We start from the raw sequence: 25,077 nt of genomic DNA on the forward strand, positions 1-25,077 counted from the left end.
AAGCTTCTGAAAGGTAAGAGAGCTCCTGCAGGATGTCGATTATTAGTGCTAAATCATTAAGAAATTCCAGATTAAAAGTCAGTTTAATAATCCCGAATATTTAACTTCTGATTCAAAAATGTTTGCACAAAGCGGGATAATTCCTCCAACCCGCAATTGCTGTCTGCAAGCTACAAGCTGCCCATTGTGGCCCAAACACACGACCGATCTTTATAGTTTCCACATCAAGTTCTTTAGCAATCATCCTTAATTCTCCCTGGTTTTTTGGAGATTGGTGATACAATGCATACAGTTTTATTTTTAATTAATGCCTGTATGCCATTGTATTTTAGAACATTTTCTGCACAATGAAAGCCTCAACGAAGTTTCAGAATCTGCCAACATTTCATCTTTGTAAAGTTTATGTAATATCTTAGTTTCCTCATTTGCCCCCCCCACCCCCATGTTGCTACTGTCACTAGTTCTTTGAATACAGTATTGTGCAAAATGTCGGAATCACACGTATATTCAGCTACTGTGACCATGTAAACATCGATGGAAAAATTTACAGGAAGGTGTGGATCACTTCTCCGAAAAACTTATGCCCTTTTGTCGGAGTAAAGGGGAACCACAACACAGATTGACCAGAGGCTGTAACCCGTGTCGGGAATCTTCTTAATCCTTCGACTCTATGGAAAGCATATTGACAGCGCGACTTCTCGGTATATGACTGCATATGTTTTACAGACACCACTAACATTGTGAAACGGTAATCCCTTAATTCGTGCTTTCTAATTACCTAAATTGCCTAAAGGCCAGAAGTGGGAACAATGCATAAAAAGTTCTCTCTCGTAATCCGTTTGTTATATGGAAATTTCTTTTGTTCAACGGAAACTATTTTAAATGTAATTACCAAGGGGGAATTCAAAAAAATTCGCTGTAAAGAAGTTTGATAAACAGAGGACGGACTGTAATTAAATCAAAAATGAAACAGTTTTAAAATACATAACTGGTTGATTGGGCCATTAAAATGCTGGGGATGGGGCCCCACTTGTCCCACCATAGTTTCGGGTCTGGATACTCAATAATTGCATTCAGGATTTCATTTGTAAAATAAATGATCGTGTCAACAGTGGGCTTGAAATTTTTCAAAAAAAAATAACTACAGTGGGCTCTCGCAAGCCCACTGCAGCTCACCGCTGTTCTCACACTCAACCATTACTTTATCCACAGTAGTAACTTTCCCATTAATGCTACACTGCTCCAATTTGTGCAGCAGTCCTTTTTTTCTGAAATTCATTATATGATGTCAAAATTATTTCTTGCATCCAGTTCCTTTGTTACTGCATCATAGTATCAAATCAAATTGGTCAGAAAAGCTCACTCCTTAACAGATCCATGGTGTGACTGAAGTATAACTGCATTCCTGTCTAGATGGTCCTGTATTACTTCTTTAACCAGTGACTCCATTACTTTTACTTGAACAGAAGTTAAGACAACAGGTCTGTGATTACTCATATCATCCTTTGATCCCCTTTGTGAATTCAGGATATATATGCACATCTCCAGGCCATAGGAATCTCTCCTGATTTATAGCTAAATGTTTACATATCTCTGTTGCTGCCCCCTTAATATAATTGAATAGATCACATCCACCCTAGGTGCCTTTTTTATATTTAGCTTCACCAGTTACGCTTTAACTTTCTCCTCAGTTATCACAGTCATTCGCCTTCCTGTTAGAATTTGATACATTTCTGAAATCACCTTTTCTAAAAAATTCCTTACGTATGAATGTAGATACAAAATGCCCATTTATTTTTTTCAGCAACTTGAGCAGGTTCATCAGCAGTCAAACTGTTCATATCTAATATACCAGTGTGGTTAATCTCTTTCTGTCTAGGGTTCTTCTAGGGTTTACATAAATGAAGAAGTCTTTGCTGTGTATCTTTGCATTCTTTAGCAGAGAGTTCTCATAATCTGCATTCGCTTGCCTAACCTCCTTTGTGATTGATTGCTGATTATTTTATATCTACTGTAGGCTTCTGTATTGCCTGATTTATTTATATGCATCCTACGCATTTTCTCCTCTTCCACAAGCCTTATCAGTCCTTTTGACATCCATTTAGGTCTTAGTCTTGAACAGTATCTCCTAGTCAGTTTATAAGCTTCGATGATTACTTTCTTGAGTGCTTCCCAGTTAGAATTTACTGTTGGTAACATAAACAGTTGGTCCCATTGTTGGTATATACCAACAAACAGTTGGTATATAAAACTGTCCAAGGCTACCGTAGTCACCTTGCTAAAGGAAAAGCCCTTCCATTTTCTCTTGAAAGTAGTTGTCTTTAAGTAAATCCCACATCAGTACACTGTGATCATTGTCACTCAGCGGGGTCTTTTATTTGCAGATTCTTACGGCATGAGAGTTGTTGCTGATAATTGGATAGAAGGTGTCAAATATCCTCATTGCCTCTCTCACTTGCTTATGTAGAAATCAATCATCCGATAAACCCAAAAACATCGTGGTACCATGTTAGTGACCAGCCCACAATTTCCACTGAGTATCTGGAAAATTAAAATCCTCCATTATAAAACATTCTAATTTCCTTTCCCACTCTTTATGTCTGTACAGTTGCTCTTTATATTCATCACAGTCATTAGGCCTATAACACACTTGTACTCTGATATTTGATTTTCCACTGCTTCTGTCACACCACACTGACTCCACATTGCACTTGCCCCTCATGTCAGCTGGTTGTACCACATTAAATTTTATGTGATTTTTTTTTAACTAAAAGCATAACCCTTCCTCTCTACTGTCCTTTCTATGCAGTATAGGGTATACAGAATTCAAATTCTGCATACCCTATACTGAGTGACACCATGAAATATATCATATATACCATATGAATTATACACCGATGAGCCAAAACATTATGACCAGCGAGTCGTTATGCAAATCGAAGCAGCTGCAGGTGAACTACGGTGCGTGTGCAGGTCGGGACACGGTATAAAAAACACCTGATACTGAGCTCCGTTAATCAGCATTACCCTTATTCTTTAGATGGGAAAGGCAGCGGACTTAAGCGAGTTTGACAAAGGCAGAATTGTAATACCCAGACAACTGGGTCAGAGCATATCCGGAACGGCACAGCTGGTAGGGTGCTCACAGTCAGCCATGGCTAGTACCTACCGAAAGTGGGCTGAGGAGGAGAAACCCATGATCTGTTGGCAAGGTGTTGGACGACCATGGCTCATCGATGCTCAAGGTGAGTGAAGGCTCTCGTGGATGGCACATGGCAACAGAAGGGCGACTGTGGCGCAACTCGGCAGTAATTGGAATGCTGGTGAAGGGAGTAATGTGTCACAATGCAAAGGACATAGAATCCTGCTGAAAATGGGGCTGTGTAGTCGCAGGCCACTCCAAGTACCCATACTAACCACGATTCACCGGCGACAGCTCCTACAATGGGCACGCGAGCATCAAAAGTGGACCTTGAGTGATTGGAAGAAGGTAGTCTGGTCCAATGAATCATGTTTCCTGTTGTGGATGGCCGGCCAGGTATGTGTGCATCATTTACCTGGGGAAATGGTGGCGCCTGGATGCATCGTGGGACGAAAACAAGCTGGTGGCGGCGGCGGCGGTGTCTTGCTTTGGGTGATGTTCTGCTGGGATACCCTGAGTCCAGTCTTCCATGTGCCGGGCACTCTGATGTCTACCACCTACCTAAACATCATTGCTGACTAGGTACACCCTTTCATGGCAGCAGTCTTCCCCTCTGGCAGTGCCATCTTTCAGCAGGATAATGCGCCATGTCACACAGCCTGGATTGTTCGAGACTGGTTCGCAGAACATGAGGAAAACATCCAGGCATTGCCCTGGCCTCCAAATTTCCCAGATGTCAATCCCATCGAGCATCTATGGTTTGTATTGGAACAGCAACTCCAATCTGCAGCGTCTCAACCATGGACCGTACAGGAGTTAAAGGATCTGCTGGTTAGGTGTTGGTACCAGATACCACAAGACACATTTAGAAATCTTGTTGCGTCCATGCCTAGCTGGGCACGAGCTGTTTTGGCTGCACATGGAGAACCAACATCATATTAGGTAGGTGGTCATAATGTTTTGGCTCATCGGTGTGCATAGACCAAATAGAATTTCTAGTCTACATATATTTCAATCAGTTCCAACTACAGTTAAGATGACAATCAAATTGTTCCATCAACTAATCAGGTTTAAGCTTAACTAGAAATCCTATAGGTTTTATGTAGCTTGAGAACCCTTTGACATATTCTAATTTCAGATAAGCTTCCTCTGCAGAGACTTCTAAAATTTACTGCTGGGCTTTTTTTTTCTTTTTTTGATATACCAAAATGCCAACTTAATGGAATAATCAATTACTAATAAAATTAAATCATTCTTTCCTGGCACAACAGCATTCTTACACCAACACAACTATTTTCTTCCATGTGCACATATTGTTTGTGCTTTTATCAAAGTGTTTCCTTGGACGTTTCTGATGATTTTTATAACTCCTGTAACGAAAACTTTGGGTGCACATCTTTTCCCTGATGTGCACTGAGATAGCTTTGCATTAGGAACAACCCAATTGAAACTTCATATGTGGCATCTGCTATCACATAATACACTGTCTCTATTTAAGTGGAGAGCCTGGTACTATAGCTCCCAACAGGGGATGATTGTTTTGGCCATCTTCAGGGTTGTATATCTTGAATGCAGCTGCTTTGTCACATTTCGTATGTATTAAGAGTAGGCCAGTTGTGGAAGAACCATCAGCCAGAGGACTGCATGTAGGCCAGCTATGTGTTGACCAAAGGGTGAGAGGTGGATCCAACATGCTGTCCAGCAGAACAGTAGTATGTGTTTATGTTTGTGCCCTTTATCAAAGCATTCATTTCTTCTGATCATTCTGATGATTAGGCACTTTAAGAACTGATCATGTAATACAACATGGGAGGGTGCATGGACCATATTTTGAGTTATTACAGCCAGTGGCCCACCCAAGTACCCCTGCTGATAACTCATCATAAGCAGTGCACCTACAGTGGGTATGGAAGAGGAGCCATTGGACAGTGGATAACTGGAAATTAGTTACCTGGTCTGATGAATTGTGCTTCCAGCTGTGTCATGTGGATGGATGGATGCAAATGTGGCATACACAACATAAGCCTCTCAAACCCTATTTCACAAAGTGAGGGTATATAGACTATCAGGGCAGGTTTGAATGGGAGACCATGTGGGGGTACCCTAGTACCTATCATTTAGCTATCTCTTTTTGTATACACAGAATTTGAGCTAATCCTTTTCGTATACATGGAATTCCAGCTACTTTCCAGTGTTCATCTATTCTGTCCCTTGGTTACAATCTGAAACGTCTGTTTCTCTCTAACTTCTCAGTCAGTATCAGCATACTCCCTTTCATCCAACCTTGCATTCATACTTTGGTGCTATCTCATCAGTGCCATGAATTGAGATATTTTCATGACTGCTGTTGGTAAAAACACATTTTCAAGTGTTACTAGAGTACATCTTTCTATTACACTTTCTCTCAAACTTTCACAGGATGAATTAACTTGTAGTTATAATTTTACCAGATGAAAGTGGAAAGTTAAATTTTCGTTTCCTCTTTTTCCTGTGCATTTTGATGCCTTGACTATTATTACAGTGTGAATTTTGTGAATTAGCATAGTACAGATGAGTACTGTCGGTATTCCATTCACTGTTTTCTTCCATGCTATCCTCTTTCATGTAAAGCTTGCTTAATACCAAGTTCCCCTCTTGGTCTATACCCCATTCCCTTCTACATGCACACACACTACCTGTTTGTTTCACTTGCTTTTTTTATAGAATGCTTGTTACTCCAAGAGGTCTTCTTATTTCCTCATTTATAATGTGATCTGGCTACTGTTTTTCATCTCTTTGTTCCACCTATTTTTCTTAAATCTTTAATTTCTGAAGATTATAATTTTTGATGAATCCCTTTATTTCTTACCCAGATCTCATCTTCATTAGGTTAAAACAGGCTTGAAAACTGATATAGACAGCTAATTTTGTCTTAGCTAATTCTGTTTTTTTTTTTTTTTTTTTTTACATTCCAAATAAATTTACTTAGCTTGCTTCTTGTGCTTCCTGCTTTACTTATTCTGTTATTTAGTTCTATCTAATATCCTGTTGCCATTAAAGACAGTTCCTAGATCAGTATTAACTTAGTTTTTGATTATTTAGTCTGTATACTAACTTTTCCTTGTCTCTTCCTTTTCTTTTCCTTTTTTTTTTTTTTTGTGTGTAACTAATTTTCATTGCAGATTGCAGGTTAGGCAGATTACGAGAAATCTTTGGCAAAGGATGCAAAGAGTCTTTACTTATGTAACCTCTAAAAGGAAACGGGAATCAGATTGGTCCACTTAACATAGATGGTTTGACTGTTGATGATCATGGTCAGGTAGCTGATAAAGTGAATGAGTATTTTGCATCTACATTCAAACATGAGAAATTATTCAAGGTGGGAAATGGCAGAAGTTTATCAAACTCTAACAGGGAGCTAAGTGATTTTGTAATAACAGAGCAAAGTGGAGGAGAAATTGTTGAAGATAAACATAAGAAAGGCACTTTGGGTGGATGGGATCTATCCAGTTATATTAAAGGAGGCAGCAAAGGAAGTTAGCAAACCCTTAGCCACAATTATGAAAGCTTCTTTGGACTCAGGGGGAGGTCTCCCATGGACTGGAGATGTGCAAATGTGTCCCCAATTCACAAAGGGTAACACAGTTAATTACAGACCTGTTAGTCTAACTTCTATTCCAGGGAAAATATTGGAGTCACTGGTTAAGGAAGTGATGCAGGTTCATCTAGACAAGCCTGCAGTTATAGTTCAGACACAGCATGGGTTAAGGGAAAATCTTGTCTGACAAATTTGATTGGATACTATGATGTGGTCATAAAATTAGATACAAAGAATAATTTTGATATCATATGCTTGGATTTTAGGAAAGCTTTTGATGCTGTGGCACATGGAAGACTACTGTACAAATTTAAGCAGTATGGCATTAAGGGCAAGTTGCTATAATGGATAAAAAGATGGTAGAGTGGATGACAGAGAGTGGTAATCAATGGACACTGCTTCTCATGGACTGATGTTATTAGTGGAATCCCCCCCCCAGGGTTCTGTGTTGGGCTCATTGTTGTTTTCTGTATTTATCAATGATATTGATGAAGGTTTATCAGGATTAATGTCTAAGTTGGCAGACGATATGAAGGTTGGCAGGGTTTGTTAATGACACTAATGACAGTACGCTGCTGCAACAGGATCTAGAAAAGTTAAGCAGATGGGCAGAAAGGTGGCAACTGAAATTTAACATTGACAAATGTAAAGTACTGCATATGGGTAGCAGTAACCCCAGAGTAACATATCAACTGGGTGGTACTACAACCGGTGGAGAATGAAAAGGACCTGGGGGTAATTGTGCAGTCAGATATGAAGTTTTCTGATCAGTGCAAAAAGGTTGCAAGAGTAGTGCATGGTGTCTTGTCAGTGATATACAGAAATTTTGCTAGCAGGATAAGGCAGTGATTCCCTTGTATAAGGCAATGTTCAGGCCACACCTTGAGTACTGTATATGGGTCTGGAGGCATCATTTTAGGAAAGATGTAGAGCTGCTGAAATGAGTACAGAGAAGGGCAATGAGATTGGTGAGGGGGTACAAAGGGTTGGTGTTTACCAAGAAAGGCTTAAGTTCTGCAAATTGCGGTGCCTCTGTAGCCACGTGGGAAGGAGCAGCAGTGCGTAGCACACGCTTCTTGATTAGACCGGGGTTCGAGCCCATCACCACCAAATACAGAAGATGCGGAAAGGTCAGGGAATGACCACTGCATATCCCGGAGCAATATGGCCTTAGTTGCTAATGCTCCTAAAAACCAAATAACAAAACAAACATCTGCAAATTGTAACTTCTGGAGACTAGGCACCTGCGAGGTGATCTAATCTAATTGAAGTCTTATAAGGCTTTTGTGGATTTATTGTATGATTACTTTCTACAGCAGCATGTTAGAGAGGCAACAGGAGGGAGTAACACTCTTGATCTCATTATCAGCAGTGATTATTCATGCATTAAGAATTTACAGATAAAGGAACCACTAGGTGGCAGTGATCACAGTGTACTGATGTGGGATTTACTTAAAGGTGTAATTACCATAGGGGTAAAGGGAAGGGTTTTTGCTTTCATAAAGGCGACTGCAGTAGTCTCAGATTTTTTAATTTCTATACAGTGGGATCAACTGATGATGTTACCAATGGTGAATTCTAAATGGGATGCATTCAAGGAAGTAATCTTAGAGGCTACTAGGCTTTTTGTTCCAACTAAGAAATACTGTTCAAGGTTTAGGCCCAAATCGATGTCAGATGAAAATAATGAGACTCGTGACAGAGAAGAAAAATGCATGGGATACATATAAATTATCAGGTGACACAGAAGCCTGTGGTAGTTATAAGTTAGTCTGTAATCAAGTCACAAAGGAGGCTAGGCAAGCGAAGACAGATTATGAGAAATCTTTGGCAAACAATGCAAAGACTTCTTTACTTATATAAACTCTAAAAGGAAGGGGATGAATCAGCTTGGTCCACTTGATATTAATGGTTTTACAATAGATGATCATTCTCAGATAGCTGCCAAACTGAATGAGTATTTTGCATCTACATTCAGACATGAGAATTTATTCAAGGAGGAGAGGGCCAGATATTTATCAAACTCTAACAGAGAGTTAAATGATTGTAATAACTGAGAGCATAGTGGAGTAGAAATTGTTGAAGTTAAACATAAGAATGGCACCTGATGTGGATGGGATCTATCCAGTTATATTAAAAGAGGTGGCAAAGGAAGTAAGCAAACTCTTAGCCATAATTATGAGAGCATCCTTGGACTAAGGGGAATTCCCAACGGACTGGAGATGTGCAAATGTATCTCCAATTCACAAAGGGAGATCAAAGGGTGACACGGATAATTACAGACCTCTTAGCTTGACTTTTGTTCCTGCGAAAATAATGGAGTCACTGGTTAAAGAAGCATTGCTTCTTTAACCTTAAGGGTTTCTTAAGGGAAAGTCTTCTCTGACAAATTTGATTGGATACTATGATGTGGTTACAAAGGAACTTGATGCAAAAAAATAATTTTGATATCATATACTTGAATTTCAGGAAAGCTTTTGATACTGTTGCATATGGAAGCCTACAGTACAAATTGGTGCAGTATGGCATTAAGGGTAAGTTGCTACAATGGAAGGGTGGTTGAGTGTGAGAAGACAGAGTGGTAATCATTGGATGCCGCTCTTCGTGGACTAATGTTATTAGTGGAGTCCCCCTGGGTTCGGCGTTGGGCCCACTGTTGTTTTGTATATTTATGAATGATATTGATGAAGGTATATCAGGCTTAATGTTGAAGTTTGCATATGATACAAAGGTTGGCAAGGTTGTTAATGACAGTAATGGCAGTGTTACTGCAACAGGATCTAGAAAATTTGGGCAGATGGCCTGAAAAGTGTCAACTGAAGTTTAACATTGACAAATGCAAAGTACTGGATGTGGGTAGCAGTAACCTCAGAGAAATGTATCAACTGGGTGGTGTTACACTCAGAGTAGTGGAGAATGAAAGAGACCTTGTGGTAATTGTGCAATCTGATGTGATGTTTTCTGAGCTGTGCAGAGAGGCTGCCAGAGCAGGTCATGGGGTCTTGTCAATGATATACAGGAATTTTTCAAGCAGGGATAAGGAGTTGATTATCCCCTTGTATATGGCAATGCGATACCTGTATGAATACCGCATACAGGTCTGGAAGCCTCATTTTAGGAAGGCTGTAGTGTTGCTAGAACAAGTACAGAGAAGGGCAGCAAAACAGGTGAGGGGAACAAAGGGGTACGCTTATGAAAAAAAGCCCTAACTTCTGCAAATTGCAGCATCTGGAAACTAGGCAATCTGATTGAGGTGTATAAGCCTTGAATGGATTGAGCAGGCTCAATGCTGATGGGATTCTTCCTCTTGCTCAGATTCAAACTGAGGAAAGACAGTTGTAGAATAAATGTGCAGAACTTTGCCTTTAGCCAGCAGGAAGTTGATAGCTTAAATAAAATCAAGGCAGAACTAGACAAACATTCGGAATAAATGGATCAGTGAAGTGGGAAGGTTTTTTTTTTTTTTTTTTTTTGGCTAATGCTGTATAAGCTTGCTTTCTTGCATTGTGTGTCTCTAGTAATGCTAATGCTAAAGTTTCATTTTGTCGTGCAGCTGACAAACTATTATGGTAACAGGTAATATTAGTGGCAAAATCCTTGTTTGTGTGGCATTAAATCCATTGTTTGTGTGCACGAGTAAGTTTCTCTTTGAGATTTAATAGATTTAATGAAGCATATTGTTTTCCAGCTATACCAGAGCAGTACCATAGAGACTGAATTTTTTCTCTTCACTCCCAGCTATTCTAAAGTGATATCATATTGGTTACTGGCTTACTTTGGTGTGCGCTATGTGATCAACCACATAGCTGCAGTTGGCAAGAGCAGTTTGTGCAGTGTTATGAAGTTTGCTAAATAACTGATAGCACTTATTCAAGTGAGAAATATCACCCTATATTGCACGGATTTTAAAGACAAATTAATCATTGAGATGAGTGCTGGGTTGCTTGCTTAATATTTTTGGAGTGTAAAATGATAATTTCTTGTTAAATGTGCTGGATTTTATAGAGTTCCCTGTATCTTTGAAAATCCAGTGTCCATTAAAGTTAGTGATGCTTCACAAAAATTGCAAGTTCAGTTGATTAAACTGCTGTATGATATAGTTTTGCCTGGTAATTTCTACCAGGAAGCTTTAATTCATTTTTTATGCTTCTTTATCAGCATTTCTATTTCTGAGTTATATAAATTAGCACGAAATTTGGCAAATGTATTTGATAACACATTACATTTGAACAGACTTTTCCTCACATGAAACCAAATAAATTAAAGTTCTCTTGAAGAGAATTCTAATATGTTTTTAACACTGATATGTAAACCGAAATCCATATTACATAACGTAATATGGATTTCAGTTTCAAAAATGAAACTGAATATTATTTCTCTTTTGAAGCAAAAGCCGGTCCAAGTTTCAGAATGAGTTTCAGCTCTTTTTATTGTAATTGTCAGTTTTGCATTAGTTACAGTAGAGATAGTTGAATGCAGCAGCCCTAAAGGCATATTACACCTTTCACTGTGGCCATCCTGCCTAAAAGATTGTTCACCCTTGCAGTAGAGGTTAATTGGATTCTAAGCTGATTCCTATCTCAGTAGAAAGCTGGTGATTGTTGCAATTTTGTATATAAACATACATAAGCTGTTTTTCATGCGCACTTTGGTTTTATTGGGATGGCTTCCTATCATGTTGAGTTCAAAAAGAAGCCTTTTACATAATTTTATTTTTTTTAAGGAAAAGTTAACCAAGTAATTGGTTAGTAAAATTTTGCAGTTTAGCATTAGTAGAGGCATATGATGCAAGAAAACAAGCTTATGCATCATCAGCCAAAAAAAACCTTCCCATTTTACCCATCCATTCACTCCAAATACTTGTCTAGTTCTGCCTTGAACTTATTTAAGTTTTCAACCTCCACTATGACAGATGGAAGTTTGTTCCAACTATCGACCACCCACTGGCTAAAGGCAAACTTCTGCACATCTATTCTACAATTGTCTTTCCTCAATTTGAATTTGTCCTCTCAGGACAAATTCAATTGAGGTGAGTGAGTAATACTCAGATTTTGCCCTTGCTTTCTCTTGCTCAGGTTATCATCCCTCAGGTGAGTAATCTGAGCAAGAGAAAGAATCCCATCAGCACTGAGTTTGCTGAAACCACTCAAGGCTTTATACACCTCAATCAAATCACATCACCTCACAGGTGCCTAGTCTCTAGATGCTGCAATTTGCAGAACTTAAGTCTCTCTTGGTAAAAGCAACCCTTTGTTCCACTCACTAATCTCATTGCCCTTCTCTGTACTCATTCCAGCAGCTCTACATCCTTCCTAAAATGAGGCCTCCAGACCTGTATGCAGTACTCAATGTGTGGCCTGACCATTGCCACACCTTATCCCCACTAGCAAAATTTCTGTATATCATGGACAAGACACCATGATCTACTATTGCAGCCTGTCTGCACTGTTCAAAACACTTTATATCTGACTGCACAATTACCTCCAAGTCCTTTTCATTCTCCACTACCCTGAGTGTAGTACTACACAGTTGGTACATTATTTTGGGGTTACTGCTACCCATATGCAGTACTTTACATATTGTCAATGTTAAACTTCAGTTGCTACCTCTCAGCCCATCTGCTCAACTTTTCCAGATCCTGTTGCAGTAGTATACTATCATTAATGTCATTAACAACCCTGCCAACCTTTGTGTCACCTGCAAACTTCGACTGTAAGACTGATATACCATCAGCGATATCATTGATAAATACACCAAACAACAATGGGCCCAACACCGAACTCCAGGGTACTCCACTAATAACATTAGTCCATGAAGAGTGGTGGCCATTAATAACCACTCTGTGTTCTCCCACTCAACCATCCTTTTATCCATTGTAGCAACTTGCTCTTAATGCCATACTGCTCCAATTTATAGAGTAGTTTTCCACGTGCAACAGTATCAAAAGCTTCCTGAAATCCAAGTACAGTAGAATTTCAATTGATCATCAGCCTATTTACCGCAGTCTCTGTTAACCATCACTTAACCCAACTACGCCGTAATGCATTGTGATATTGGTGCCCTGTGTCACTCATCTTTGTATACAACTCACTCTATACGGTTTTACTTTAATGTCTTCTTTCATGTTTTAATAATTTTTGTTTAGTAAACCCATTGAAATGACAGAGAAATGTAAACGAGTGGTGTTGGGATTATTACAAAACATTGAAATAATCAATCGTCTAAGGAAAGGTGAAAGTTCTATAAGTATAGCATTGGTTTATGGAGTAGGAAGAACAACAGTAAATGATATAAAGCGTGATGCAGACAAAATTGAAAATCACGTGTGTTGAAAATGGAAATCACTGACAGTAATGTTAAAAGTCGTAAAACAATGAAGCTTGCTAAAAAAATGAACAATTGGATGCTGCAATGTTTCAGTGGTTTGTTCAAACACATAGCCAAGGAATTCCATTGTCGGGACCTAATCAAAAAAGCCTTTGAAATCAATAAAAAACTAGGTAGAGATCCTTCATTCAAGGATCATCAGATGGGTGGAAAAATTTAAGTTTCACTATGGTATTCAACAGTTGTTGATCCAGAGTGAGAAGCTAAGTGCAGATAGTGCAGAAATTTCTGTTTATTGTGAAAAACTACAGAAGGAAATAGCTGATCGAAGTTTGTTTAAAGACCAAATATACAGCTGTGATGAGACTGGCCTTAATTGGAAAGTACTACCTCAAAAGACACTGGCCTCAATGACTGAACATATGGCACCAGAATAAAAGATCGCATCACTATAATGGTATGTGCTAATGCCAGCAGTAGTCATAAATTGCCTTTGGTTGTTATAGGAAAACCAAAAAGGCCTAGATAATTTAAAAATATTAATTTAAATGTTTTTCCAGTTGAATATTTCTCACAGAACAACGCGTGGAGCAGCCAATATATATTTCATGATTGGTTTCATAAAATATTTGTACCATGTGTAAGATCACATTTGGCATCAAAAGGTTTACCCTAATATGCAATGCCACTGATGGACAATGCACCTACTCATTTCATACACATGTGATTTAAAAAGCGATGACGGCAAAATATTATGCAACTTTCTGCCAGCAAACACGACATCTCTCATTCAACCAATGGACAAGGTGTGATTGAGAGTATGAAACATCTTTATCGCAAAATGTTCATTCAAAAACTTGTTTCGGCAGAAAATAAATTAGATTTGATAGGTTTGGAAAAGCTACACTACAAAAAAGATGCAATTTTCAATATCGCAGATGCTTGGAATGATGTTCCAGTTCAAACAATACAAAAAAGCTTGGAAAAAGTTGTGGGCAGAAATATATTCAACTGATACAGAAACCATTCCAAAAGAAACTGAAATTTTGCAGTTATGTTCAAATGTTCTTGGTTTTAAAAATATTTCTATCGAGGAAGTAAATGTTTGGCTGGATATGAACAAAATGGACGTCAGATGCGAAATTTTAGACAACGATGAAATTGTGCAAAGAATGATAATTTCTGATGATTCTGAAACTGAAGAAGAAGAAAATGCTGCTGCTAATGAAACAACAGACAAATAGCCACTGTGAAGCTGAAACTATATTGTCAAAGTGCATTGAGTGGTTCAAGGTACAAGAAGCAAATGCTACGCAAGTGTTACTTTTGTGTAAAATTTGTAACATTGCCTCCCAAAAGGCTCAAGGTGTAATGAAACAAAAGAAATTGACTGACTTTTTTTTCTTTTTCTTTTTTGTTTTCTTTTAAATTTCTTTAATGACATTAGAACAAAGTTGTATATATGTAATATTGTTTTCTTTAAAATTTTTTATGACATTACTAGACCAATTTAAGTCAAAATATTAAAAAAAAACAGGTATGTATGTGGATATCTGTACTGTACTATGATTTTTTGATGACCAGGTAAAAAATAAATAATAATTAAAATTTAATTAAATTTCATTACGTTATGTATTATGTAATAAAATAAACAAGTTAGGTGACCCAGTCTAATGTATGTATAATATTTTTAATGTACATATTCTATTATCCGTCATAGTCTTGGTCCCATACCCTGGCAGATAATTGAAGTTCTGCTGTATATAATATCAAAATTATTTTTTGCATAGAGTTCCTTTGTGATCACATCATAGTATCCAATCAAACTGGTCAGACAAGACCTCCATTTAACAAAACCAGGCTGTGTCTGACCTATTACTACAGTCTTGTCTAGATGATCCTGCAGTGTTTCTTTAACCAGTGACTCCATTATTTTCCTAGGAATAGAAGTTAAACTAACAGGTCTGTAATTACTTGTCACACTCTGATCCCCCTTTGTGAATTGGGGACATATTTGCACATCTCCAGGCCATGGGGACTTCCCCTGAGTCCAAGGAAACTTTCTTAATTATGGTTATGGGTTTGCTTACTTCCTTTGCTGCATTCTTTAACATAACTGGATAGATCCCATCCACTCTAGTTGCATTTTCTTATGTTCAATTTCAACAATTTCTTCCCCACTTTGCTCTCAGTTATTACAAAATCATTTAGCTCCCTACTAGAGTTTCATATACTTCTGGCCTAAATTTCTGTACAGACATTCCTCATGTGTGAATGCAGATGCAAAATACTCATTCAGTTTGTCAGCTACCTCAGCAGGTTCATCAACAATCGAACCATCGATATCGATTGGACCAATCTGATTCATCTCCTTCCTTCTAGCGTTTACATAAAAGAAATATGCATTCCATGCATTTTTCTCTGCCACGAGTCTCATTAATTCATCTGCCATTCATTTAGGCCTAAACCTTGAACAGTATTTCTTAGTTAGGACAAAAAGCCTAGTAGTTTCCAAGATTACTTCTTTAAATGCTTCCCATTTAGAATTTGCTGTTGGTAACATCATCAGCTGATCCCATTGTACAGAATTTAAAAACTGTCTGAGACTGCTGTAGTCACCTTTATGAAAGCAAAAACTCTTCCTTTTACCCCTGATGGTAGTTACATCTTTAAGTAAATCCCACATCAGCACACTGTGGTCACTGCCACCTAGTGGTTCTTTTATCTGCAGATTCTTAATGCATGAAGAATCACTGCTGATTAAATTGTTACATGGTTTGATATTCTAAGTTTGAATCTAGAAAGTTATTAATGTCTTGGGGTGCCATGCTAGCTACTGTGGGAGAGCAATTTTTTATAGCTCTCAAGTAGATGTTTTTGACTTGTTAGCATATATCCATAATACAACTATTTTCTGCACCATGCCTGTCCATCCACGTATAATTGAGCTCCTAGTGGATGGATTTTCATGAAATTTTATTTGGACCTTTAAAAATGATTTGAAATTATGTTTTTCTCTTTTAGAAAGATTTGTCAGGCCGTCCCAAATTTCATTGAAATTGGACCAATGGAAATCTGGCAATTATTATTATTTTTTTTTTATTTATTTATTTTTTTTTCATATATATACATCAACTATCCATATATTATATATTGTAGTTGAAGCACTGGCTGTTGTTTGTTTCTGTGTGTTGGTTGGGATAATGAATGGACAATATAGCAGGTGCACAGAAATGAGATTTTCAGTTTGGGCATGAAAGTTATTGCTTTTTGTTAGAAATCATGAATTATAATTATCTGTTAATATGCCAGAAATGTAATGCACAGTATACATAAACTTGTTTGTTACATGAAAAGTATTAGTTTGCTATCTTTTTGTTTGAAGTTAGTAGTGCAGTTATTTGTATTTATCTGATAAAGTAGGTTAAATTGTTTTTACTTGGTGTTGGAAATTGATCAAAAATGAGAGTCAAAGTGGGAAAGAATTCTGCTGTCATTTTTCAGTGTTCATTGCATCAATATAAGAATAATATAAATGCTATTCAATATTCTTATAAGTAATTCCGTGGGACTAAAATTAATATTAGAAGTGGTTATATATAGTTTGATAGTATAAACCAGAGCTGTGATGCTCTGGTATAATATTGAGGTAAATTTCTCTTATTCTTCTACAAATATATACATAGTATGTACATACTACTCTAGTCTGACATGGGAATGGTGTAGCATTATTATTGTACCTACATCTCTTAGTTTAGTGTGATATTTTTAATTTAAATATAAGCTAAAATTATTCCTCAGAGTAGAGCAGCAAAGAGCTCAGAGTAGTAGGAATGCTTTGATGACTCAGAGCATTCATACTACTTTATAGAACTGCTGCTGCCATTTCTATAAAACAGGGTTTTATAATGTGTACTACTTCTTGCATGTTTGCAAAACAGTGTGTAGCAGGACACAATACAGCCAAAGAGAATTATTTTGTGCATTTCTGTTGTTTTGTAAACATGGTAAAGAGTTTTAGTGCAATTTCAGTATTCTGATAGACTAATTGTACCCTACCAGGTCTCAGTGTGGTAGTTTGATCTCTTGTAGTTAAGTTTTAGAACTCTGAAACCCAAAAATCGAAGCCTGAGGATAGATTTTGATAGTGAAATCCAAAATGCAGCCAGTTTTATTTAGTTATTGGGTATGTGTAGAGTTTAACTGTATCGATTGTTCTTTTCATACCAATAAAACAATTAAAATACTTTGTGTGGAGAAGTCTGTATTAAATTTTTCTTTCTTTGATTTAAGATTTCTTAAAGTGTATGAATAATGAAATGTGCCCATGCATGTTTGCTTTATTTTTTCTAATGCTTGGATGTATATGTTCTATAATTATAGAATACAGTTAAGAATGCCCTACTCATTGGTTGAAAACAAGTTTCACCAAATGGGTAAGAAATGAAATATGTAAGGGTCTCTTTACAGGTTATATTACTAAGGGCTGCCTCAAGTTTTGTGCTTGGTTGTAGGTAAAATCAGTAAATTGGGTGCTTTATAAATAACAGCATTATTGCTTACCAAAGAACTGTATACAGTTTTTCTTTTAATTATTTACTTTTTAAATTATGTGCTTGAAAGCCTTATGACTTGCCTGAAGGTGACTCAGGCAAGTCATAAGGTGTGAGACTTACTTTGAAACAATTTAGTAACAGTTTTTGAACTTGCACACAGACATTTGTAAGTAGCACCAACTTCGTTGTACTAATTGTACTAATATGTTACTAATTTAGTAACAGTTTTTGAACTTGCACACAGACATTTGTAAGTAGCACCAACTTCGTTGTACTCATTTTGAGCTCACCTTTATAGGTCCTGCTGACAGTTTACTTGCCATGTAAATAGTGCCCTTCAGGTGGCTCTACAGATAAAAAATCAATAAGGTTAAGATGTACTGAAGGAGGTAGCCTTCAGTACATCTTAATTATTGTACTGAAGTATTGTACGAATTATTGTAATTAATTATTAATTAGTATTGTATTGTACTAATTATTGTAATTAATTATTGTCAATAATAAGTAATAACCAGAAACTACTGGCATCAGTAAAAGTTGCTAGTATTCCATTATGTGTTGTCTAATTGCAGCTCAGATAAGGGATCCTGCAATACCTCATATTTGCTTCTTAGTCAGTATGTACCATATGCTGGAGAAGCACTTTTTCTGTTCCATAGTTTGTATGGCATTTGGATTTTCTTCTGTTCATGCTTGCATGTTCTAGATATTCAGGATTCATTTTCTCAGTGAATGAAGCTTTGTTAGCAACAGCTGATTTTCAAAGAGTGGATCTTTTTTCATGTTGCTGAAGAATCAACCAGAACAATCATAGCCATTGTATTAGTATTAATATTAACAAAATGATGCAAAAGAAAAAAAACAAAAAAACAAACTTGACAAGCTTACACATCAGCCTGGAGGGGAGAGGTGTACTTCATTTGTATATTCCTTTTAATAATTTGTTCAGACCTCAACTACACACTTCCACAGTAGTAGGTGGAAGTTTATTTTAGTTATTGTCATTCTGGCCAAAGGCAATTGTTTCCCCTAATTTAAATTTTTGTTCCCTTGTGTGTGTCTGGAAAAAAAAAAAAGGAAAATACCATCAACATTTATTCTGCTCAACCCTTATAAAGCCTTAAGTACCTCAATTGGTCACCACACAGATGCATAATTTAAAGATGCTGCTATTAGCAGGTGTATGGTTAGGTCTATTCATGTCTCTTGTTTAAAAGACATGAATAGGATGCAGTTGAAATTCAGGGAGTGTTCTCCACTTGGAAACAGAAATTGTAGCGAAACTGAGCAAATATCTCTGAAACTAGTTGTTTGATCTGCTTCAACTGAATTCAAGATATTCTTTTCCATGGTTGTGGTAAAATAATATTGTCTTCCAGTGTTGGAATGATGAGGACAAGAATACTTTCCCTTAATTTTCCATCACATTTAAGAAATATTTTATAGTTAGAGATTTAATAATAGGATATTTTTCTGCATAAAGCCATTCAGTAGCAGATGAAATTTCTTTAGCTCCATCTAGAATTAGATGCACATTTGCTATTTCAGCAAACCTCTAATCAACACAATAACATAGTTCTGCTTTATAACCGATACAAAAAGTGTACCAAAAAACAGTGATATTCGGAGTGAGAATTAGATCTAGTACGTATTTCACTTTTTTTCTGCTGTTTATTGTCATTACTCAAAGTTGTTTACTCTATTGTGTTATAGTACTTATTGTGACTTAAAAGGAAAATTAAACAAAATGCATTGTTATTATCCATGAGCCCTCAGGTTAATGATTTTGCATAATAACTATAAACGAAACAATACTGATATGAATGGTGTGTTTGTGTGTATGCTAACTTTTCTACTTGTTTTCAACTAAAAATTGAGTTCTCTTAATTGTCATGTAATTGCAGAACGTTCTGTATAGCCACTTTTAATGTCTTATATCTTTCTTTTTGACTTCCATTTTTTTCCCCCCTAAATAGTTGGAACTTAGTGACAATAGAATATCTGGTGGTTTAAATTTATTGTATGGGAGTCCAAAACTGACACACCTGAATCTCAGTGGGAATAAAATAAAAGATATTGAAACATTGGAACCACTGGTAAGTATTAAAAACTTTTAAACTGGTAAGTATTAAAAACGTCTTGTTTTCTGATTTACCTCCTTAAAGTTTTCTTGCATTATTTTTTACTATTATTTCCATTATCTATTGCAATAAGTAAAATAACTTCTCTGAAGAAAATATTTTGCAATATTTACCCAATAGTCAGCACATGACGTGCTGATGACATTCTATCATTATAAAATTCTTTCTCTCCAAAAGTTGTTCTGAATTACTGTAGTAACTTAAATTAGTAGTAGCAAATGATGCAAGAAAGCAAGCTTGTACAGCATCAGCCAAATAAAAATTTAAAACAAAAAAAAAAAATCAAAAAAATCCCACATCACCTGCCCATCCACTTTAGTAGTTTTGTCTAGTCCTTCCCTGAATTTATTCAAACTACCCACATCCACATAACAATAACAGATGGAAGTTTGTTCCAACCATCAACCACATTCTTTGAATGTCACAGTTATTTGCAGAACTGAAGCCTTCCTTGGTAAGAGCACCCCGTTATTAATCTCACCAATCTCGCTGTCTATCTCTGCTCCCATTTCAGCAGCTCTAGATCCTTCCTAAAATGAGGACTCCAGACCTGTGTGCAGTATTCAAGACGTAGCCTGACCACTGTATTATACAATGGGATAATCACCTTAACAGGGATAGCAAAATTCCTGTACATTGTGAACAAAACCGCTTGAGCTGTCTTGGCAGCCTGCCTTCACTTCTCGGAAAACTTCATATCTTACTGCACAATTACTCCATAACACATACCCACTCTCATTTTTACTTCCTAGTGTTTTATGTCATGCCAAACTGTCACATTGTACTGGTCACTCATGTCAACTGGATGCACTGCCTTAGATTTAACATGCTTCTTAACTAAGAGCATAACCCCTCTCTCCCCCCTGTCCTATCTGCCATTTCTATGTACATTGTACTACCTTTATTCAAATTCTGCATCCATTATGTCTGAGTGACACCATGTCTCCAACATCTTAGAATGTCCAAATTTGATGACTTAACCAAAACTTTCAGATTCATCAAATTTATTTATTATGCTCTTAGTATTAATGTACATGCAAGTATACATGCACCTGTTCTTACAGTAACATGGCCCATGTATTTGCTTTTTTCACCCCAGCATTCCCTGAAATTCCTGACACCTTGTTTTCCAGGCAGCTGCATGTTTCATTAGAAACTGCAAGAATCAATTTCACCTCTGCTTGCTGCTGCTGTTGTTTTTCTCTTAGGCTGTGTATTAGCATTTTCATATTAGCATTTAGGCTAGCATTTTCCAACCCACCTAACACTGCTTCTCTGTAAGTGTATCTCATCCCAATATTAACAGTCTCTCCTGTTAACAAGCATGCGCCACACAGAAAAATTCTACTCCATGAGCCTTGCACAGTCTCTCAAGAGCCGAAATGATTGACAAGACTTTCATTATGTATCCCTCTTATTTAATCCTTAATTTAATCCTTAACTTGCGACTTTTTCTCAACATTGCCATGTACTTGTTAAATAAATCCTCAGATCTTCTACCCTTATTATCATTTGTGACAATGATATCATCATTCCTTTCCTGCCCTTAAAAGATGATATCAGCTCTACAATGTCATCAACTTTTGTTTCCATGGCAGACATACCCTGGAATAGGACCAGGATTTCTTTTCTATTATCAGAGAAATAGAGTTGCTGACAGTAACTAACTTCTTTGGGACCAGTGTATTCCACCTTGTGGATTGCCGCTGTGTTGCTAATGCACAAGCATCTTCCAGTTCTTCAAGCTACTGTAAACACCCATCAGAACACTGAGCTCACACCTAATTTCTTCATTCTCTTTGCATTGAACAGTTGCAGTATCTTTGGTGAGACTCAAGTGCTGTTTATTAGTAGTGGCAAATGATGCAAGAAAGTAAGCTCATAGAGCATCAATCAAAAAAAAAAACCTGTCCACCTCACCCATTCATCCACTCAAGAATTTGTCTAATTCTTCCTTGAATTTATTCAAACTACCCACTTCAACAACAACAGATGGAAGTTTGTTCTGACAATCAACCACCCGCTAGCTGAAGGCAAACTTCCACACATCTGTTCACAACTATCCTTCCTCAATGTTAATTTATGCCCCCTCATGTGTGTAGTGTCAACAAGAGGAAGAATGCCATCAACGTTAAGCTTACTCAATCCATTTAAGGCCTTAAACAACTCAATCAGATCTCTTTGCAGGTCCCTAATCCCCAGATGCTGTAGTTTGCAGAACTGAAGCCTTCCTTGATAAAAACACCCTTTTGTTCCCTTCACCAATCTTGTTGCCATTCTCTGTACCTAATACAGCAGCTCTATGTCCTTCCTAAAATAAGACCTGCAGACCTGTATACAGTACTCAAGATGTATACCATGTCCTTTTACAAAGGGATAATCACCCCCTTATACCTGATAGCAAATTTCCTGTATATCATTGACAAAACCCCATGAGCTGTCCTGGCTAACTTTGTATCTGACTGCAGAATTACCCTAGGTCATTTTCACTTTCCTCTACTCTGAGTGTAGTACCAAGCAGTTGTTAATCTGGGATTACTGACCGAACAAGTTAGTGCATAACATCATGTTAGCTCGTGGTAAATCACCGAAGTAGATGAAATGGCATAATTTTTGTTATATCTCATATTGTGAATGCCTTCACAACGAGTTGTCCTGATATTGAACTACCTCGAATAAGCAATGCTTCACCAGCGGAGAAGACCAATGTTACTTATTCTCGGTGGCTACCACTACCCAGGTGGCAGCGTTTCAAGGTGTTTTGGCCTGTCATTGATGGGCTTGTAGGTACCCTGGTGTTACAATTGTTTTTGTTCTGTGGAGTACCTTGCATTTGTCAGTGTTTAACTTCAACTGCCATTTCTCAACTCATCAGCCTAATTTTTCTAGATCTTGTTGCAGTTGCTTACTGTCATTAACCACCTTGCCAGCTTTTTATCATCTGCAAACTTAAACATTAAGCCTGACTGCCTTCATTAATATCATTAATAAATATTGAAAACAACAATGGGCCCAGCACTGTCTGGAGTCTGGGGCTCCACTAATAATGTTAGTACACACAGAGGAGTGCTCAATTGATGCTACCCTGTCTTCTTCCACTTAACCATCCCTTTATCCATAGCAGTAATTTTCTCTTACTGCCACATTGCTTGCTCCAATTTGTACAGTAGTCTTTTATGTGTAACATTATCAAAAGCCTTCCTGAAATTGAAGTACAGTTAGTGTCGGTTACATTGATCACTGGTTATTAGAATCAGCCACTTTAAAGAATCAAATTTCAAAGAACCGATTCAAATCAATAAAATGCACTATACTTTCATTGTTAATTAGAATCACATCTTCAGTTATAAGAATCAATTTTAAATGCCACTGATATTTTTCTAAAGTACATTTCTGGAGGTCACAACCATAAAACAATAAAAACAATTTGCAGTTTTCGGTTTATTGGGCTTTTTTGTTTGTACAATCTGTTATAAACAGGTAGTAAACTCGATCTTATTGCATTTACAATAATTTCGATAGCTGGAATTCTGTGTTTTTACGTTATTACGATGAAATGTGTTTCTCCTTCACTGAAATCTTCAGTCATATAAAAAAAAAAAGAACATAAATAAAATTTCAGAATTTGCTCTTCGTTCCCGTATCTAAACTTGTAAACCTTTTACCCCGTAAAAAGTTGCACGTGTTGTGTTAGTTCCAACTTGTGCATGCTGTGTGCTTTGTTATTGATTGACGCATTTTTTTTTTACTGTTTTAAATTTTACTACCAAGAAAAAAAAAGTTGAATAGAAAGAGAGTGAATTTGACTGTCCAGAAGGAAGTTTCTGAAACCTGCATTAGCAACTGCTTAAAAAAGTGTGGATTAATTATTCATGATGGTCAACTAAGTCTGGGGACTAATTACGTTGAAAAACCTGAAGACATGGGCAAACGGGAGTTTAATGATTGAATGGACATAGATGGTGATCTACACGTTAATATTAGCGTGTAGATCTAACATTAACAGATGAGGAAATTGCCCAGTCTATTACTGATAATTTCGCCAAGGAGGAGGAAATTGAGGATTAACCCGAAAGAATTCCAGTTACAAACCGGCAAAATCGTGATGCTATAGCCATTCTGAGGACAGCGTTGGAAGAAACTGGTGCAAGCAATCGTGAAAATGATTGTTATACAGTATAGAAAAATCTATAATTAGACTTTGTAGTGGTAATTTAACGCAATCTAAAATAAGTGACTATTGTATTTTAAATTATAATCATATTGCAAAGTGTTATGTTTAATTAATATGTATTAATTAAGCTATGTAGGTAAGTATAAATTTATTTTTATTTTGCTAATCTGTAGATAATATTTTTCTGATTTTCACGTATCATTTAATTGCTAATAAAGTGTAATTTCGTGCTTTATATCTTTATTTTTATAGCCTGTGGATAATATTCGCCACTTTTCACTTATTAGAATCAGCGTTTATTAGAATCAAAATTCAATTTGTAAGTGTGATCACTATAACCGGCACTTACTGTATATGATATCAAATTTATTATTTGCATGTAGTTCTTTGTTACTGCAATTAAAAATTCTTCCTCTGTATGAAGGCTATTGCGCAACAAATGACAAAAACTTGAGAGCTTACAAAGACCTGCATTGACACACATTATTTTTCCATTAAAGGTCAGTTCTCTTTCCCGATTAACGTGAAGATAGTGGAATTTGGTGTTGTTTTTGAAGTTGATTTTCTTTGAGAAACTAGTCCCTCTGATAATTTTTACTGCAGCTGTAATTTGTCTGATGGTTCCCTAGGCTAATATAACATAACAACAATAATTGAGTCACTGAAAAAACAGGTGCTTGCCCTCGAGAATAATGTATCTGGGAGATTGTCAGGGACTCAAGACTCTAGTAACCCATCAAGGTGATGCACTCCCGATTTGGGCCCCAGAACAGAATAACCAAGTGCAAACTACGCTGGTTCAAAAGGACTTAGTTTTATTAGGAGACTCCATTGTCAGGGAAACAGGAAATATTTTTTGCCATTTCCCTGACAATAAGGATAGGTGGACTAGAACCAAGGTATATCTGCCGGGATCAACTATTAATGATGTCACCAACTGACTGTCAGATTTTAAGGGTGATAAAGAGAATATTATTATTCATGTGGGGACTAATGATATTAATCACAAATGATCTGATGATTTGTTAGACAAATACAGGACCATGCTGAAGAAATGCCACCAGTTAAGTCACAGTGTGTGTGTGTGTGTGTGTGTGTGTGTGTGTGTGTGTGTGCGCGCGCGCGCGCAATTCTGCCCAGGCACAAAGTAAGGATTATAT

At 37.0% G+C, this 25,077-nt stretch overlaps 1 protein-coding gene across 2 annotated transcripts in view; it reads left to right on the forward strand.

The window, feature by feature from the left end:
• Positions 1-25,077, forward strand: part of LOC150074916 (acidic leucine-rich nuclear phosphoprotein 32 family member D-like) — a 159,302-nt gene that overhangs the window by 61,917 nt on the left and 72,308 nt on the right. For both annotated transcript variants that reach the window (XM_090389394.1, XM_090389393.1), the window contains exon 3: positions 19,579-19,698. In XM_090389394.1, the coding sequence (XP_090245520.1) occupies positions 19,579-19,698 (120 nt within the window). The remainder of the gene's footprint in view (positions 1-19,578; positions 19,699-25,077) is intronic.

This window comes from Mastigoproctus giganteus, unplaced genomic scaffold (genome assembly GCF_048544385.1).
Source record: "Mastigoproctus giganteus isolate SK-2022 unplaced genomic scaffold, ASM4854438v1 scaffold_15, whole genome shotgun sequence".
In the NCBI taxonomy this organism is placed as follows: domain Eukaryota; kingdom Metazoa; phylum Arthropoda; class Arachnida; order Uropygi; family Thelyphonidae; genus Mastigoproctus; species Mastigoproctus giganteus.